At 46.6% G+C, this 16,892-nt stretch overlaps 2 protein-coding genes across 7 annotated transcripts in view; one reads left to right on the top strand and one right to left on the bottom strand.

Annotated features, from left to right (window-relative positions):
* Nucleotides 1-318: 318 nt before the first annotated feature.
* Nucleotides 319-6,398, bottom strand: ATP5MK (ATP synthase membrane subunit k). Of its 3 annotated transcripts, XR_005226322.2 has the most exons (5): nucleotides 6,247-6,398; nucleotides 3,748-3,845; nucleotides 3,566-3,660; nucleotides 1,145-1,208; nucleotides 319-415 (listed from the first exon to the last, which is right to left on the bottom strand). XR_005226322.2 is itself a non-coding variant. In XM_037905770.2 (4 exons), the coding sequence occupies exons 2-3, from the start codon at nucleotides 3,832-3,834 to the stop codon at nucleotides 3,568-3,570; spliced, it is 180 nt and encodes a 59-aa protein (XP_037761698.1). In that variant the 5' UTR covers nucleotides 3,835-3,845; nucleotides 6,247-6,397; the 3' UTR covers nucleotides 319-415; nucleotides 3,566-3,567. The 3 variants fall into 3 exon arrangements, 2 of the variants coding, with proteins under 2 accessions (XP_037761698.1, XP_037761699.1); XM_037905770.2 differs by lacking the exon at nucleotides 1,145-1,208 and having other exon boundaries at nucleotides 6,247-6,397; XM_037905771.2 differs by lacking the exons at nucleotides 1,145-1,208; nucleotides 6,247-6,398 and adding an exon at nucleotides 5,542-5,840.
* A 57-nt stretch (nucleotides 6,399-6,455) lies between these two features.
* Nucleotides 6,456-16,892, top strand: part of PDCD11 (programmed cell death 11) — a 45,554-nt gene continuing 35,117 nt past the window's right edge. For 2 of the 4 annotated variants that reach the window (XM_043552204.1, XM_037905766.2), the window contains exons 1-5: nucleotides 6,468-6,588; nucleotides 8,411-8,522; nucleotides 12,519-12,686; nucleotides 13,678-13,839; nucleotides 15,703-15,826. In XM_043552204.1, coding sequence (XP_043408139.1) covers nucleotides 8,421-8,522; nucleotides 12,519-12,686; nucleotides 13,678-13,839; nucleotides 15,703-15,826 — 556 coding nt within the window. In that variant the 5' untranslated portion in view covers nucleotides 6,468-6,588; nucleotides 8,411-8,420. Of the gene's footprint in view, nucleotides 6,589-8,410; nucleotides 8,523-9,878; nucleotides 10,011-12,518; nucleotides 12,687-13,677; nucleotides 13,840-15,702; nucleotides 15,827-16,892 lie in introns of all 4 variants that reach the window. The other 2 variants (XM_037905765.2, XM_037905764.2) reach the window with 2 other exon arrangements.

Genomic DNA, 16,892 nt, shown 5'->3' with positions numbered 1-16,892 from the left:
ACTAAACTTGTTTTCATAAAATAATTTTAAGGACCTGCTTCCACCACTTGTCAGCAAGAGAGCCTTTGAAGCTCTATTAAATACCTTTACATTCTGTCATGAGTGAGTTACTACTGGTGTTAAGGACACATTTTATGATGGTTTTAATTATTCTTCTTTCACTCAACTATGAAGAATCAGCCTTATGTTTATACAAATGTGATAGTTCAAGAGCACTTTACCTCCACCAGGACAGTAGTATAGTTTCAAGAGTTGAAAAAAGTCACTGCATCTCCAGTTTATACAACCTTATATTTTTGCTATTAAATAATTGAACAATGATATTTTGTTTGTTTTATTGAATTGTACATAATAGTACATCAACTCCTGTTTCCATTGCAATATGAGGTCCAACACTAACACACATACCAGCAACCTGCAAAGAGAAAAGATTTAGATTAATATCATAACTTTCAAACAAGCAAATGTTGCTCAGTGCTACTAGCTTGGATATAGGTAGTTCCTTCTTCCCCCCCCCCACAAAAAAAACATGTTAAGGTAAGCAACTTTAAGAAGAATGTCCTGCAATGTGTCTTGAGCAGAGAATGCCAGTCATGCAGTGGACAGCTGAGCACGATATCCCTAAACCCTACTTCACAAATCCATTTCTACATCTAGATCTTTTCAAGTATTGTATGTACTAAGGCCAAAGTTTTCAAGTCTAGCTTTTTCATGATAGTTCTCTTTAAAGGACTAGGTTTTCCATAATCCAGACTGGACAGTGCTTTGCATGAATACAAGAGTTTGTCTTGATAAATGTGCTCAGTAAGTCAAACTATGTTCATATGTTAAGTGATGGTTTTATTCAGCAGTTAAGTACTCCTATTACTGCATAGCACATTTAAAGAGTTCATATCAAATTTGGCCTCAAATTTATGGTTTTTAAAAGGCTATCAGACAATTAATTTTCTCATTATGGCTGAGAAACAGATAACTCGCTCTGAGTTAAGTTAAAACATTGCATTACCAAGCCAAGCACTCAAGATTAGGAAATGCCAGAATTAGGGTTACCTGTGCAACCTTAAATCAACCCACTTGCACCTGTGCGTTAGAATGCACCACATTTCCTCTGCCTCTTTCAGGGTCAAGAATAAACAGTGCTCACCTAACGAGCTGCTATTTTGTTAAGTGACTAACATCCATTCTGTGCAATGAATGAGACAGGGGTCCTGCGGGGGAGAAAAGACGATATCATGTAATTAAATGGTAACATAACATGAGGCCAAATTAAGGTTGTACAGGCAATCTTAGTTCGGGCATTTCCTAATTTTGAGTACTTGACTTTTGCAACTTCAATGTTCTTTTAGTGTAGTGTCTTATGTTTTTTAAAAAGCAAACTGAAAAACACAGAAATGCCATCATGTAGCATCAAATTAACACTCACATGGTTCATCAGCAGGGTTCATCACCACTGCACGGACTTCTGCTACTTCAGCTAACTGAGTAACTGATAGCAGTAGGAGGTTGTCATCCTCTGTGTGACCAGCACTAGAGGGGGATGAGACTTGGCCTGGGGGTTTCAGATATTTGGTGACAGCAGGAGAATGGTGAGACTCAGGAATCTTGGGTTCCCTTCAAGGCTCTGGAGGGGTGTGTGCTGGCTCCTCATCCTGGTCCCATTCTCCACACCTAGCCAGCACCAGGCCCACTCCTCAGGTCTTTTGTCCCAGTCTCCTTGCCCAGTAAGTCCTAGTTTCACCCCTCTGGACCTCCCATCTTGGTTTGTCTGCCCAGCCAGTCGTGGTTCTCTGCCTGTACCCCAGCTCATCAGATCTGTCTTCCCTCTCCCCATACCTAGTTTCCCCTGCCCCCCGATTCTGTCCCCATCTTCTTGCCTAGGTCCCCCTCTCCCATTCCAACCAGCCTCTAGTCCCACTTTGCCTTCTGCATTCGAATCAGGCAGCATCTTCCTCCAGGCTACTTGGGCCCGGCAGTGGCATCTTTGAGACCAAAGGTTCCCTGTTCTCAGTTTAGGTGTCCAGAACCAGCCTGGCCCACAGCAGCCCAGGGCTGCAATTGCAGGGAGACAGTCCTGCTTAGCTCCAAGCTGGGGCATGCCTAGTGCTGAAAGACTTTGGGCAATTTAGTGCTGAAGTCTAAGAAGTCTCTACTGAGCATGTGCAAACTGCAATTTTTCCAAAGGCACATTTTCACAGGGATGACAGAAAGCATATTCCTGACACAACGGCCACCTCCCTGCCAAGTTTCAAGTCACTGCTCTAAAACATGTGGGGTGTAAGCGCTATTCTAAGAAAAGGTTGCCAGAAATTATTTAAAAAACAAAACAAAAACAAACCCTGAGGAAAATACATTTTCCCTTCACCTCGTTCAAGAAAATTGCTGTACTATTTTGGCTGAAGTTTAAAAAAAATAATTAAGTTTGAGGCAGACACCTAGCATGAAAAATTTCACCCCAAACAGTATGGCAAAGTTACAAGCAACTAAAAACAGGCTCTTTCTATGGGAAGTGTTAGGCAACCTTAACGTGAGGCTGGTAGCACCACTTATATAATTCAAGACCAATAGAAATGTGAGATTTTTTTTACTCCAGTACTGTTTAAAAACACTACAGAGAAATGTTTGTTTGCAATCCAAACATGTTACAGTTTTGATAATACAAGTCAGCCTGATTGCAGAATTGGTAAGAGTGACTAAACCAAAGTGAAACTAGTTTTTTTTACAAGCTCTAAGCTGAAATGGCTAGAGTAGGCGTGGCCAGCCTGAGAAGGAGCCAGAATTTATCAATGTACATTGCCAAAGAGCCACAGTAATACATCAGCAGCCCCCCATGCGCTCCCCCCCACCCCGTGCCTCCCCCCCACGGTCCAGCTGATCAGCGCCTCCCCCTCCCTCCACACACCTCCGGATCAGCTGTTTTCTGGCATGCAGGAAGCACGAGGGGCACGGGGCATGGCAGGCTCAGGGGAGGGCACGGGAAGGGGTGGAGTGGGGGAAGGGCCTGTGGCAGAGCCAGGGGTTGAGCACCCCTGGCACATTGGAAAGTTGGCGCCTGTAGCTCCAGCCCCAGAGTTGGTGGCTACACAAAGGGCCACATATTAACTTCTGAGGAGCCACGTGTGGCTCCAGAGCGACAGGTTGGCCACCCCTGGGCTGGAGGCACATAGCCTAGGCAGTGAAGTTAGATTGAAAATTCCCTATTTTAATCAATCATTCTTGGAGTCAGCAGTAAGAGAAGAATTTTAAATATGTCTTTAAGCCAACAGGGTCCTTTTAGCAATGCATTCCATTCGGGACTGCCAACACGCCACCTCATTTAAATCCTTTCAAAAACTTACCTCTTTCACAATGTCCACAATAAGTGACTCAATTTTTAAAGAATTAATTTTAAACTTTAATTAAACCACAGGATATGCACATGCCTAAGCTTGGGAACCATGTGATCATCACCTGGTTACATTAATAGCCTCTCTCACTCCATCTTCTCCCCATCTGCCATCACCCCTACTTGCTAGGGGAGGGTAGGGACTGAATTTCTTTTGGGTGCTATAAAAAACCAGCCACTTACCACTATTTTTCCGTCACTGCTGGACTTTGTTTTTTAGGCCTTAGCTTGAAATATAAGATGATCATGGCAATGCTTGCATATGTAGCTATTACATACTAGAAAGAAAAAAGAAAATTAAACTTAGATGCCTTATAAAGCACCCTTGAAGCGTGACTGTTAAGGGCAAGTTAACTAGTACATACATTCCTTCTGCCTGTTATGGTGTAGGAATTGAAGTATTTCTGAAAACCAGTGAACTTGTGCTGTGTTCCAGAGTCATGTCCTGCCATGGTTGCTGGTCCTAGATGCAATGAAGGACAAGTTAGTATGTGTACATTCAGGTGTATCTGCTGGATAGTTCAGCAGGTGACTAGTGCAACGATTACTTCGAGTGCTGCCTCAGCAGGTTTTACATTTGGGGCTGCCAGTGCCAGCTATTGAAAATTTAATTAATGATATTTAACAGGCCTTGGATATACGTAACGCAAGTAGATTCCAGTGCACTTAGGATTGCTCTATCTGGAAAAAGAAAGGAACTGATTCAAGGCAGAGATATAGGTAGCTATATGAAAGCAAATAAAGGCAAATTAGTAAATAATGAGGACAATGAGGAGTCCAGGGGCACCTTAAAGACTAACACATTTATTTGGGCATAAGCTTTCGTGGGTAAAAAACCCACTTCAGATCTGTAGAAGTGGGGGTTTTACCCACGAAAGCTTATGCCCAAATAAATTTGTTAGTCTGTATCCACAAAAACAGCAAGTGGCACCTTAAAGACTAACTCCTCGTTGTTTTTATGGCTACAGACTAACACGGTTACCCCTCTGATAAATACCGAGGGTTTTTGTAGATGTCTGAAAGGGAAAACCAAGAGATCTGTGCTACATGGTTATGATTTTTGAAGTCCTCTGGGTTGAATTTTTAGATGTACATTTACATTCTCCCTATTTTTGAAAATGAAGATTTCTCAGAGTTCGTGAAAAAACTGACATTCTTGGCCACAGATTCACTGAAAAAGCAATGCACCACAATCCCTACCCAAGATAAACCTCTGCTATTTCAGTTCTAAATGCCTCCTGTTTACAGACTAGCAATCCCACAAATTAGTTTACCAGATTAGTGAAATATCCCACCACATTTTATTGGTCCCTGCCCATGAATAAGCATGGGTTAGTGATCCTGCACTAACTTCAGTTAACTCAATATTACTGTAGAGTATTAGTCTAGGAATTCTAAGTTTTTCCCAGGACAAACGTTTGGTGTTTACACTACGGTTCAGCCCAGTGCAAACTTGCCACATAATTTTAGTGGTTCACCAGATGAAGTCACTCCATTATCACTGTCAATAAGTGCCTCTTCTCATCTACTGCTACTAACAGAAGAACTTCATCACCAGATTCCATCTCTATCAAGACAGCCGATGCATCATTCTGTTCCTAATCTACATCTCTGGTGTAAACCCGGACCTTCTCCAGTTTTTGGTATGCAGCAGTGGAGAACTCTAACTTTCAGCGAGCTCCCAAAATGCATTTACAGTAGCTTTACAGACTAAGGATAAGGGTCTCCAACTCAGCAGAGCTTTGAAAAGGCAGGATCATCATTCTTCCCATCCTTTCCCTTTCATAGGGGATCTTACACCAACAGTCACTATTGTTAAAAGGTCCTAGACAGAGTTACTATGTCGGATGGTTTGTAGATCATTTGGAACTAAGATATTAATAGGTAGGTTCTGCTTCTCGGACAATTCCAGGTGCCCTCCTTAGCCAGTTCTGCTGCACCACACTCCCCCAGGTTTCGTCATCACCCAGGCCAGGTGTTGCCGCCAGCTGCGCCAAAAAGCCAGGTGCACCCACAACTTCACTTTCTCAACTCATTCCATCCCAGGTGCAACATGAAGCCCATTTCCCAGTCCCTGGCACGAGACTGATGGTATCTACAAGTCCCTATAAATCAAACACGAATGTAAATGGGAGGAATTTCACCTCCTCAGTTCCGACCTTGCGGAAAGCGCTGTTGATCGACACTGGACCGTGGGTTATTCTCAGGGAAAGGGGACAGCACAGCTACAAGGCTGGGCTGCCAGGAGAATCCAGACCCAGCTCCACGAGGCACCTACAAACGCTTTCGGGGCAGCTTCGTTGAGTCAGTTTCCTTTCCACAGCAGCAAGAGCCAAACGGATCTCGGCCTTCAGCTACCCAGTGAGGCAGGGACCGGGAGAGAGGTCGGGAAAGGGCAACCCGCCCCCAGACACAGAGCTGGGTCCCCGGTCAGCCCCACTTCCAGCCAGTCTCCTTCGGCCGGCGGCGCCAGTCCAGGGCTGCCCAGCCCCGGGGGAAGGGGGGGGGGGGGGGTTGGCGAGGGTCGGACAAGGGCTGGGGCGGGGGTGGGGGGGTCTGCGAGGCCGGCTACAAAGCGGAGCGAGACCCGCTGCTGCGCAGTCCGGGGGCATCCGCTCCTGTGGCCGGGCGGCAGAGGGAGCCTGGGCAGCCCCGATGGGAATCGCGCCCGAGACAAGGGGTCACAGCAGCCCCCCGCGGTCCGGCACCGGGCTCCCTAGGCGGCCGCCGCCGCCCCTCCCCGCTCCGGGCCGCCCCGGTCATCGAACCGCCCCGGGGCCGCCCACCCGCTGGGGAGAGGCGTTCGCGGCGCCTGCCCCGGGCTCGTCACGCGCGCAGAGACCGCGGCCCGGAACCGCCCCCACCTGCCGCGCGCTCCCCTGCAGCAGCCGCTCGGTGCCCTTCGCCGACTCCAAGTCCACAGGCAAGATGGCGCCGGGAAATCCCGCCTCCGCGCAGACATGTCTCGCATGATTGGACCACACGGTCCTCACGGTAGGAGAGAACGTAGAGTGAGGATTGCGGATTGGCTTTGGAAGATGCCCATCAGCCGATGCTCCTCCCCCTCCCCTTGGATTGGCCTGATGGTTACTATGCGTCTCTGGCCGCTCTTGCCCTGGTGATCGAGAGGTTTCCGCTTGACCTTGTGCTCCCGGGTAGTGCTTCCGGGTCATGGCGACGGTGTCCCGCATGTGCTGCTGAGCGAGGTGAGGGGAGTCTGGCCAGGGAACCTCCCCCGGCTCCAGCCCCGTGGCCCAGCACGGAGCGAAGGGGACCGCCCCAGGGCCCGGCTCCGGCGGGGGGGAGGGAAGAAGGGACCCTGCCGCGCAGCCCCCAGCAGGGGAGTCCCTGGGCAGGATCCCTCTGGCTCCTTCTCCCCTGCCAGCCGCGGAGTTCAGCGCCGCTGGCCTTGGCCGAGGCGGGGAGCACATGCATTGGGGCCCCTCCTGGAGGCTGGGAGGGGACTGAGCCCCCGGCCGGGCGGGTCGCTGGCTGCGATCCCCTGGCTTTGGGAGCTGGTTTCCCCGCGGGGCTGGGGACGAACGATTCTCATAATAGGGTGGGGTGGGCGGCGGGGGGTCTCCCAGTTCTGTGGCCCAGAGAACAGTTTATTCCCTTTTGCACTGGCTCCCACTGACCTGTTTTTCTGTTTGCCTGGAGTGTAATATACTTTAGATTAGTTTCTCTGTCTTAAAGGGAATTTAGCTTTTATTAGTACAGCAGTTTACTTGATTATATCCTTTCACCAGTAGCATCTGCTGCCCTTGAAATACACGGGGGTGGGGAACTATTGAAATGGTGCATAACAGCACCTCACAACAGTTTAGACAGGCGGTAAAGAGGGTTACTGTATACAGCTGAAGCAGCAGGGGTGATGTTGGGGGTGTGTCTATGTAAAATATAATGACTTAATGTGTAGTGTGTCTATGATACTGTGTGACAGCCTTTATGCATGTGCAAAGGGAAGAGGTGTGGCATCTTAATTGACCACAAGTGGTCCGGACCTCTGTTTTATCTAAAAAATGACATGACTGGCAGCCAGTGGCCCCCAACAAAATGCTAAAATGCGGGTTCAGTACTGACTCAAAAGGGTTAGTTACACCCACGCATCCACTGATGTGTCAACACCAATTCCTGCAGCCACTGTGGTACTGCTAGTTTGAGCCCTGGCCTACACTACAAAGTTTTGTTGGTATAGCTATGTCAGTTAGGGGTGCGAAAAATGACGCCATCTGTCCAATGTAGTTATGCTGGCCACCTCCATAGATGCATCTGAGCCTCCAAAAGAGTGCTTCTGCTGGCTCAGCTCATGTTGTTTGGGGGTGGGGGTGTAGCTCTGTCAGTAGAAGAGCTACTCCTGCTGGCAATGCTGTTACTACAGTAGGGAGGCTCTTCTGGCATAGCTGTGCTGGCCAAGGCTCTGTAGCGTAAACCAGCCCTGACAGCTTAGGGTTGTGAGACCTGACAAGATCACTGCCCCAGGCAATATGTCTGAAGGCATGTACTGTTACTCATCTGTGGAGATTCTGCTTCACCTGTTGCACACAAGTGTGCAGATGATTCCTTTATTAGGAATCTCCTCAACGAGTTTCTAAGTTTTAAAGCATCAGGTATACCAGGTTCTCAGTTGTCACTGAAGACTGATATGGTAATGTTTGTGAGTGGGATCCTAGTGAAAAGTTCTGGTGACTGATATATGTGTATAACCTGAAAAAGAGCTCTGTAAGATCGGAAGCTTGTCTCCTTCACCAGCAGTAGTTGGTCTAATAAAAGATATCTCACGCACCTTTTGTCTCTAATACGTGTATAACTGTCATTTTCAAGTACATTGAAGTGTTCTCAGAGGCCTATATTTTGTCTTCTAAGCCTCTAGATGCATTCAATATTTATTTATTTAATTTTTGTCATTTACTAAAAAAGCCAAAGGAATCTTTGTTTAGTTTCCAAGATAATTCCTTCTCCTGTCACTTAAACTCTGATGTCACAACAACTGCAGATTTCACTCCTGTGTTTTTGCTTCCCCCATAGAAATGCAAACATGGCATCCATGGAAGAAAACTTCCCTCGAGGTGGCACCCAGAAAAAACCTTCAGAGGGAAAAGCACCCAGGCGACCAATAGAGCAGGATAACTTATTTAATGTGAGTTGTGTGCACATGATGGATGAAACTCTCTGAGAGCCATTCCACTGCCAATTAGCGTAAAGACCTAATTCTGTAGGTCTTACTCCCATTGGCCATGACAGCTTTGTCTGAGTGAGAGCTGCAGGATTGAACCCCAACATTCATTTTAGTACTTGTGACTGATCTTCATCATGGAATCCATGATTTTCATGACTTTTGACAGATGTCTGACTCTGGGTGAATGTGATGGCAAACCATTAAGCAACCAGAAAAGGAGTACTTGTGGCACCTTAGAAATTGATCAGGGTTTAACTTTGAAATATCTCAGTGGTGTCTGATTGCATGTGATCTGCTTTTAGAGGTAAGAGCTTCTAGAGAGATGTGGGCCAAATCCAACACTGGTGTAAGGACACTGAATTCAGTGGCGCTATGCTGAGGTTAATTTGATCTGATATGTTTTTCTTGTTTCATGTTTCTGTGCCTAAAAGAACAGGATGAATGACCTCCTCTTCTACCCCCCCCCCCCCATTTTAATATATCAGTTGCTTTGCTATTTCTAAACAAATTGTTTCAGACTTAGCAATGCAGAGCTGCCTCACTGAGGGCTCGGGCACTGATCCAACAAGACACTTAAAACATGTCCTTAGACTGCTCCTGTGCTGAAAGTTAAGAACCTCCTTAAGTGCTCTGATGAATCAGGGTCTATGTCAAGGCTAATTTGTGGTTTTAAGGTTTGGTTGTGGTCTACACTATAGACCTATATTGATATAACTACATTGCTCAGGAGTGTGAAAAATCTACACCCCATAGCAATGTAGTTACACGGACCTAATCCCCTGTGGAGAGCGCTATGTTGGTGGGAGAGCTTCTCGGAGAGCTGGATTAACTGTGCCAATGGAGAGCTCTATCCCGTTGGTGTAGAACATCTTCATTAAAACGCTACAGCTGCACTGATCCAGCTGTTCCCATGCAGCGTTTTAAATGTAGACATGCCCTCAGTCACTCCTGAGTTTTCTCTGCAAATGAAGGCTCAAAGGAGCTGGTGGTTGTTTTTTTTTTCCCTGAAGGAAGAAGGAGAGGAAATGTCTTTTTCTGCTTGTTTTAACTCAAAAGCCGTTGAACGTTTTTGCTCAAACTGGTCAAACGTATTCATTCTTTAACCAGGTATGTTAAGTTTCAGCCCAAAGGGAGAAATTCTGAGAGACCTATATATGACTGAACATAAAGGTTTGCAATAGAATTTCCTTCCCTAACTCTAGCATTTCCCCCTAATCTGGGATGACTGATAATTTTGCTCTTCTTTCATGGAGCACAACAGTTATCTCTTCCAATTCTCTTGTCTCCCTCCCCCCCATCCTTTAAAATCTGCCTTAGACTCATAATGAAGAAGGATCCCAGAAAAGGAAGAGAATCCAAGAAGATCAAGGAAAGCGGAAAAAGCTCAAGGCAGAGAAAAAGGAAGTCATTAAAGCTAATGCCAAGGATTTTGAACTTCTCACGGTTGAGGTTTGTGGATGAGTGTTCAGATAAGTCTTCAAGTATCTAAAAGGTTGTTATGAAGAGGAGGGTGATAAATTGTTCTCTTTATCCACTGAGCATGGGATAAGAAGTAATGGGCTTAAATTGCAACAGGGGAGATTTGGGTTAGATATTAGGGAAAACTTCCTGACTGTCAGGGTACTGAAGCACTGGAACAAATTACCTAGGGAGGCAGTGGAATCTCCATCACTGGAGATTTTTTAAGAACAGGTTAGACAAATACCTGCCAGGAATGATCTAGAAGATAATACTTAGTTCTGCCTCAGTGCAAAGGGCTGTACTATGTGAATTATCAAGGTCCCTTCCAGTTCTACATTTCTATTATTCTATGATTTGTGTATTTTGACCTCCATTGGGTCTAGTGCAGCTATGAGGTTCCTTATTCCTGGGCCTATCTCAGAACCACCAATCATTAGGTAAGGGAGGGCTGGGCTCCTTTTTACAGCCTCTCCTTCACTGGCAAGAAGGAGTTCAATGACATGTAAGAAATTGCACATCTTCTCCGGGTCTTCCGCAAGCTAATGAAGGCAAAGCATTAACACTTAGAACTGTCGCAGGATGCAGAATTAACTGCTGCAAAAAGTGACACTAACTGCAATAAAGTTCTGATCATTAAGAAAGGCTGTATACAATCAAATTAATCTCCACGGAGAATTGCACTACTGAGCTGAATGCTTCTGAGTCCTGCTGAGTCTGTATCTCTCTTGGTTTCCTTGCTATCAAATTGGCCATAGTCACTTTTTCCCCCCCTCCATCTGCTGCACACTTCGTGATTTTGAACAGGAGCTATTGTCCAGCTCTCAGTTCTGTGGCTGCTATTCCATCCCTCCCCACATGCACATGTTTAACCCTTAATGACCTGTTCTCTCTATCACTCCACTTCCTTTGCTTTAAGTCGTACCTTAGAAAGGAGTTGAATAAGACAAACATGTTAAGATATGTAAAATACAAAGTGGTCTGGAGAAGGTAGATCAGGAGTGTCTGTTTCACTGTCTCCTGTCACAAGAACAAGGGGACACTCAATTTAAGTCAGGAAATTCAAAACCTCTGAAAGAAAACAGTTTTTTTACACATCATGTGATTAAACTGTGGAATTCGTTTCCACAGTAAGTCATGGGAGCCAAGAACTTAACGAGTGATTAGATATTTACAGTAGAATCTCAGAGCTATGAACACCTCGGGTGGAGGTTGTTCCTAACTCTGAAATGTTTGTAACTCTGAAGAAAACATTATGGTGGTTGTTTCAAAAGTTTGCAACTGAACAGTGACTTAATAGAGCTTTGAAACTTTACTATGCAAAAGAAAAATGCTGCTTTTAACCATTTTAATTTAAATGAAACAAGTACAGAAACAGTTTCCTTACCTTGTCAAATCTTTTTTTAAACTTTTCATTTATTTTTTTAGAAGTTTACATTTAACACGGTACTGTACTATATTTGTTCTTTTTTTCATCTCTGCTGCTGCCTGATTGTGTACTTCTGGTTCCAAATGAGATGTGTGGTTGACCAGTCAGTTCATAACTTGGGTGTTCGTAACTCTGAGGTTCTACTGTATATGGATCTCAAGAATATCCAGAATTGTTATAATTAATGATGACAAAAATTTGGGAAGAGATATTAAACTTTGTGCTTCAGGCATTAGGACAAGCCCTATGTGGAAGACTGATCATCCTGTGTCTGCCCACAACTCTGGTGATTCTTATGTCTTCCTCTGAAGCATCTGGTTCTGACCTCTGTCTGGGATGGGATACTGGACTAGATGGAGCTTGGTTCTGATCCAGTTTGACAATCTCTGGGCTTGTCTTCACTACCGCACTACATTGGTGCAGCATGTAGTGCATCTCCTATGTTGATGGGAGAGTGCTTTCCCATCAATGTAATTACTCCACCTCAATGAGAGGCAGAAGCTCTGTTGGTGGGAGAGTGTCTCCCGCCGACATAGTGCGGTGCAGACAGCACTTTAAATTGATAAAACTTATGTTGCTCAGGCGGGTGGTTTTTTCACACCCCTGAGCAATGTAAGGTACCGACTTTAGCGGTAGTGTAGACAAGCCCTCTGTATTCAATTTGGAAGGTGGAACATACAGCTTCCTTCATGGTTGCCCCGTAGAAGGTTCTGTAGGACACCCTACTGCAAGAGTGTGACAGGTTTCTCTAGTCTGGGAAGCTTATGCCCCCATCAGTCATTCCTTCTCCCAGCACTGACAGTAGGAGGGGCTGTAGTCCTGTTTCTAAGGTTTTTGCTGCTTTCCACTGACCTTTTAAGAGGTCTGCTTCTAATTGCAGTATGTCAGCAGTGGTTATTGAATGGCTTGGTAACTCACGGAGGTGCTGATAGTGATTTGTGGCCTGAGTCTGGGTGTTAAAAGGTGCTGAGTTTTTCTTGACTTTCAGTGGTTTATTTTTCAGTCTCATTAGACACGGTAAATCTGTGGCTTGCTGAGATCCACCGAGTGCTACTTTTTCTTTGTTCCAGGCCCTGAGTGAGGGGATGCTGCTGCTCGGCTGTGTGAAGGAGTCTAACGACTTTGAGTTAGTGGTCAGTTTGCCTAATGGACTCACTGGATTTGTGCAAGTGACGCACATTTGCGATGCCTACAGCAAAATGCTGGATGCGCAAGTGGCCACGGAAGAGCTCCTGGAGGTGAGGGGAGTCCTGAGGGATGGTGTGTGTCCTGGGACTGGGTAAAATAAACGGGGTCTTGCAAGCAGAGGCCCAGTGAGAGAACCCAGTTTCCACTGGCGTACAGGAGATTCTGATCCCTTCCCTGACCTGCTTTCTTGCTTCCTTGGCCAGCATGGCCTGTGAATGCTAAAGGCAGCATGTTCAATGCACTGCTCAACAGCAACCATCACTGAATACCCCTCCCTACTTAAGGAGTTCCTACAGCTAATATAGGTGGCGGGGGGACTTGAAAGGTGAAGCTGGGGATGTGTTTGGGAGAATCTTCTACTTTCCAACAGGGACGCAGAGGACTCTGTCCTCTTCCCCAACCCCTATGCAGCCCCCCAAAAGATGGCTTCTGTGGTGTTCTGTGCAGTATATTGCCAGCTCATGCTATGGCGGATAGGTATTGGAGGGACTCCAAACAGCCTATGTAATTCCCTGATGACACAGATGTTCCAAAGAAAGGAAGGGAGATAGTCTGTTACCTTTTGCGCACGTTTATATTTCCCCTTCCCACCATAGTCCGTGCCTGTTTAAAACTGAATTTTGGGAACGGCAAAATGCTAATGTCCCCTTGCTCTTTTCCCGCCTTTTACCTCTTTGCTAATCGGAGACCCGAGACTGGGATCATAATCAGTGCGGGCGATGTATCTTAATCCTGACCTGTAGCACCTCCTGCTGTTCCGGTCTTGGACAGAGCCTGGCAGCTGTGTTGAATCCTTTGATCTCAGCCTTGTAACATTACATATGTCTTGTGTGTGTGTCCCGAGTCAGGCTTGAAACTCCAGGCTGGGGCACGAGCCCACTGTACCCAGGGCCCCAGTCTTTGTGGCATTTAGCTGCTGCTGAGAATAGAGTTTTCCTCTTGGGTTTGGATTTCAAAAGCCTCTTCAGTGACAGTTTCTGGTCTCCTGCATAATGATCTTATGATTTTTTCATGATCTCCTTTAACTGTTTTGCTGTTTAGGATTTGAACTCGCTGTCAGACCTGTACCCCCCTGGAATGCTGATCAGATGCACCGTGACCAGCGTGGGGAAAACCATGGATGGACACCAGAGTGTCAAGCTATCAATTAACCCCAAAGATGTCAACAAGGCTCTGAACACTACAGCTCTTAGATCCGGCATGGTAGGTGTTCTGGGTATACCACAGCCACCCTGCACTTTGGAGATTGCTTCCCCCTTGCCCTCGCTTCTCCTTGTGTGCATTCAGTTTTGTCACTGCATGCAATTCAAGCAAGGATCTGTGCCTTTTCTGGTGTAATTGATCTTGGTAGGAAGTGTGGTGTAGTGGGTAGAACACGGGCCTGAGCTGTGATTCATGGGATCTGTTCTCTGCCACTGGCTTGTTGGCTCTTGGGAAGTCATTTAACTTCTGCTGCCTAAGCTTCTCCATCAGTAAAATGGGGATAATACTTACCTCACCGCCTCACAGAGGTGTTGTGAGCCTAGTTAATTATTCTCTTGCACCCAGCTTCACTGAGGCGGCAGGCATGTGTCAGCAGTGTGGGTGCCTGTTACTTTTCAATGTCCTGATGTTGCCAGAGCTTCAGGAAGCCAAAAATCCCATAGATACATGCCTTAGTTGGACAAGAGGACAGCTGAGACCGCATTGCCAGAGGAGGCAGGGTATAATATGTCCAAAACAGTGGGAGGAATTCCAGCACTCTGACCCCAGGAGAGAAGGAAATCTGAGTGCAAGCAGTCTGCTGACAGAATTGTTCTCCTTGTCGATCTAACCGTTCATAGAATCATAGAATATCAGGGTTGGAAGGGACCCCAGAAGGTCATCTAGTCCAACCCCCTGCTCGAAGCAGGACCAAGTCCCAGTTAAATCATCCCAGCCAGGGCTTTGTCAAGCCTGACCTTAAAAACCTCTAAGGAAGGAGATTCTACCACCTCCCTAGGTAACGCATTCCAGTGTTTCACCACCCTCTTAGTGAAAAAGTTTTTCCTAATATCCAATCTAAACCTCCCCCATTGCAACTTGAGACCATTACTCCTCGTTCTGTCATCTGCTACCATTGAGAACAGTCTAGAGCCATCCTCTTTGGAACCCCCTTTCAGGTAGTTGAAAGCAGCTATCAAATCCCCCCTCATTCTTCTCTTCTGCAGACTAAACAATCCCAGCTCCCTCAGCCTCTCCTCATAAGTCATGTGCTCTAGACCCCTAATCATTTTTGTTGCCCTTCGCTGGACTCTCTCCAATTTATCCACATCCTTCTTGTAGTGTGGGGCCCAAAACTGGACACAGTACTCCAGATGAGGCCTCACCAGTGTCGAATAGAGGGGAACGATCACGTCCCTCGATCTGCTCGCTATGCCCCTACTTATACATCCCAAAATGCCATTGGCCTTCTTGGCAACAAGGGCACACTGCTGACTCATATCCAGCTTCTCGTCCACTGTCACCCCTAGGTCCTTTTCCGCAGAACTGCTGCCTAGCCATTCGGTCCCTAGTCTGTAGCGGTGCATTGGATTCTTCCGTCCTAAGTGCAGGACCCTGCACTTATCCTTATTGAACCTCATCAGATTTCTTTTGGCCCAATCCTCCAATTTGTCTAGGTCCTTCTGTATCCTATCCCTGCCCTCCAGCATATCTACCACTCCTCCCAGTTTAGTATCATCCGCAAATTTGCTGAGAGTGCAATCCACACCATCCTCCAGATCATTTATGAAGATATTGAACAAAACCGGCCCCAGGACCGACCCCTGGGGCACTCCACTTGACACCGGCTGCCAACTAGACATGGAGCCATTGATCACTACCCGTTGAGCCCGACAATCTAGCCAGCTTTCTACCCACCTTATAGTGCATTCATCCATCCCATACTTCCTTAACTTGCTGACAAGAATACTGTGGGAGACCGTGTCAAAAGCTTTGCTAAAGTCAAGAAACAATACATCCACTGCTTTCCCTTCATCCACAGAACCAGTAATCTCATCATCCGTTCCTTTATATTGTTGAATTGTAATGTTTCCCTCCCCACAGTTGCTCTCTGGCTTGGTATCTAGTGTGGAAGATCACGGCTACCTCATAGATATTGGAGTCAGTGGTGCAAAAGCATTTCTGCCTCGTCAGAAGTCCCAGAGTTACATCAAATCAGCCAACAAAGGTAAGGGCATCCAGCAGGAACTAAAGCTGGAGATGGAGAACTGGCTGGCTCAGAGGAGCGGGGATGGGACTGGAGACTTTCACCTCTACCTAGCTGACTCAAACTTAGCTCAGGTCAGGAGGGGTCAGAAGTCTCTGCCAGCGTATGGTTGTGCACAGCCATTGGCTGTCAGTTCATTTCCTGATCAACTGGTATAACTCCTTGTAAACACCTGCATCCTGACTGGCACTAGTCATTCCCCGTGTTGGACACTATTGCAGAAAGGCCCAGGTTCAAATGGAGATGGGCACTACCTCTCCCCTTTCATTTCCCCCACCCTGAGAAGTATTCGCTCTGAGTCCTGGTTGAGGCACGTTGGCAGGATGGCGCAGGAGAAGCACGTGCTGCTGCCACCCACACTTTGCCTGTCCCGAGGTTTGATTGGTCTCCAGGATTGTCTAGAGAGCCCCTTCCTATAGCGCCAAATCCACACCCATCTGAAAGCAACCAACCAAAGTGACAGTTTCCTGGTTAAAGGCGTGTGCTCCAGAGGTGTATCGGTAAAAGTCCCTAAACGCACTAGAACTGAAAAGCTCAGAGAGCACTGTTCTCTGCTGCTTTGGTCAGATGGCTCTCTTCTGGCTCAGACTGGCAGATTCCTGATGTATGTATCATCTGGTGGCTACAGGAAATAGATTTGTGGCCTGTCATCCGCAAAGGCCATGGGTAAAAGGGAATTGTTCTCTGCACCCTAGATCTGGTGCCAGGAGGCAGGAGGAGCTTGCGTTGCTGCTTCCTGTGAGGCATGTGTTCTCCGGGTGAGCATGGAAAAAGTCCTTCTCATCCCCATTTAACTATATTACCTTAGTGCCCAGAGGCCTGTTGGGACCAGGGCCTGGTTGTGCTAGGCACTACAAACACAACAGTAGGCAGGGTCCTTTCTGCAAAGAGCTAACAGTCTAAGAAAACGAGCAGTATACAGAGGGTGAGGCATGGGGAGAAAATTGGATACGTTCAGTCTTTAGCCACAGAGATACTTACTATTTTAAAAAAACTGCTTTGTAATTGCATAAATAAAGCATTGCGT

The sequence above is a fragment of the Chelonia mydas genome, chromosome 7, assembly GCF_015237465.2.
Source record: "Chelonia mydas isolate rCheMyd1 chromosome 7, rCheMyd1.pri.v2, whole genome shotgun sequence".
Classification (NCBI taxonomy): Eukaryota; Metazoa; Chordata; order Testudines; family Cheloniidae; genus Chelonia; species Chelonia mydas.
The sequence above is the reverse complement of the archived record's forward strand: the minus strand, read 5'-3'. Positions and strand labels throughout refer to the sequence as shown.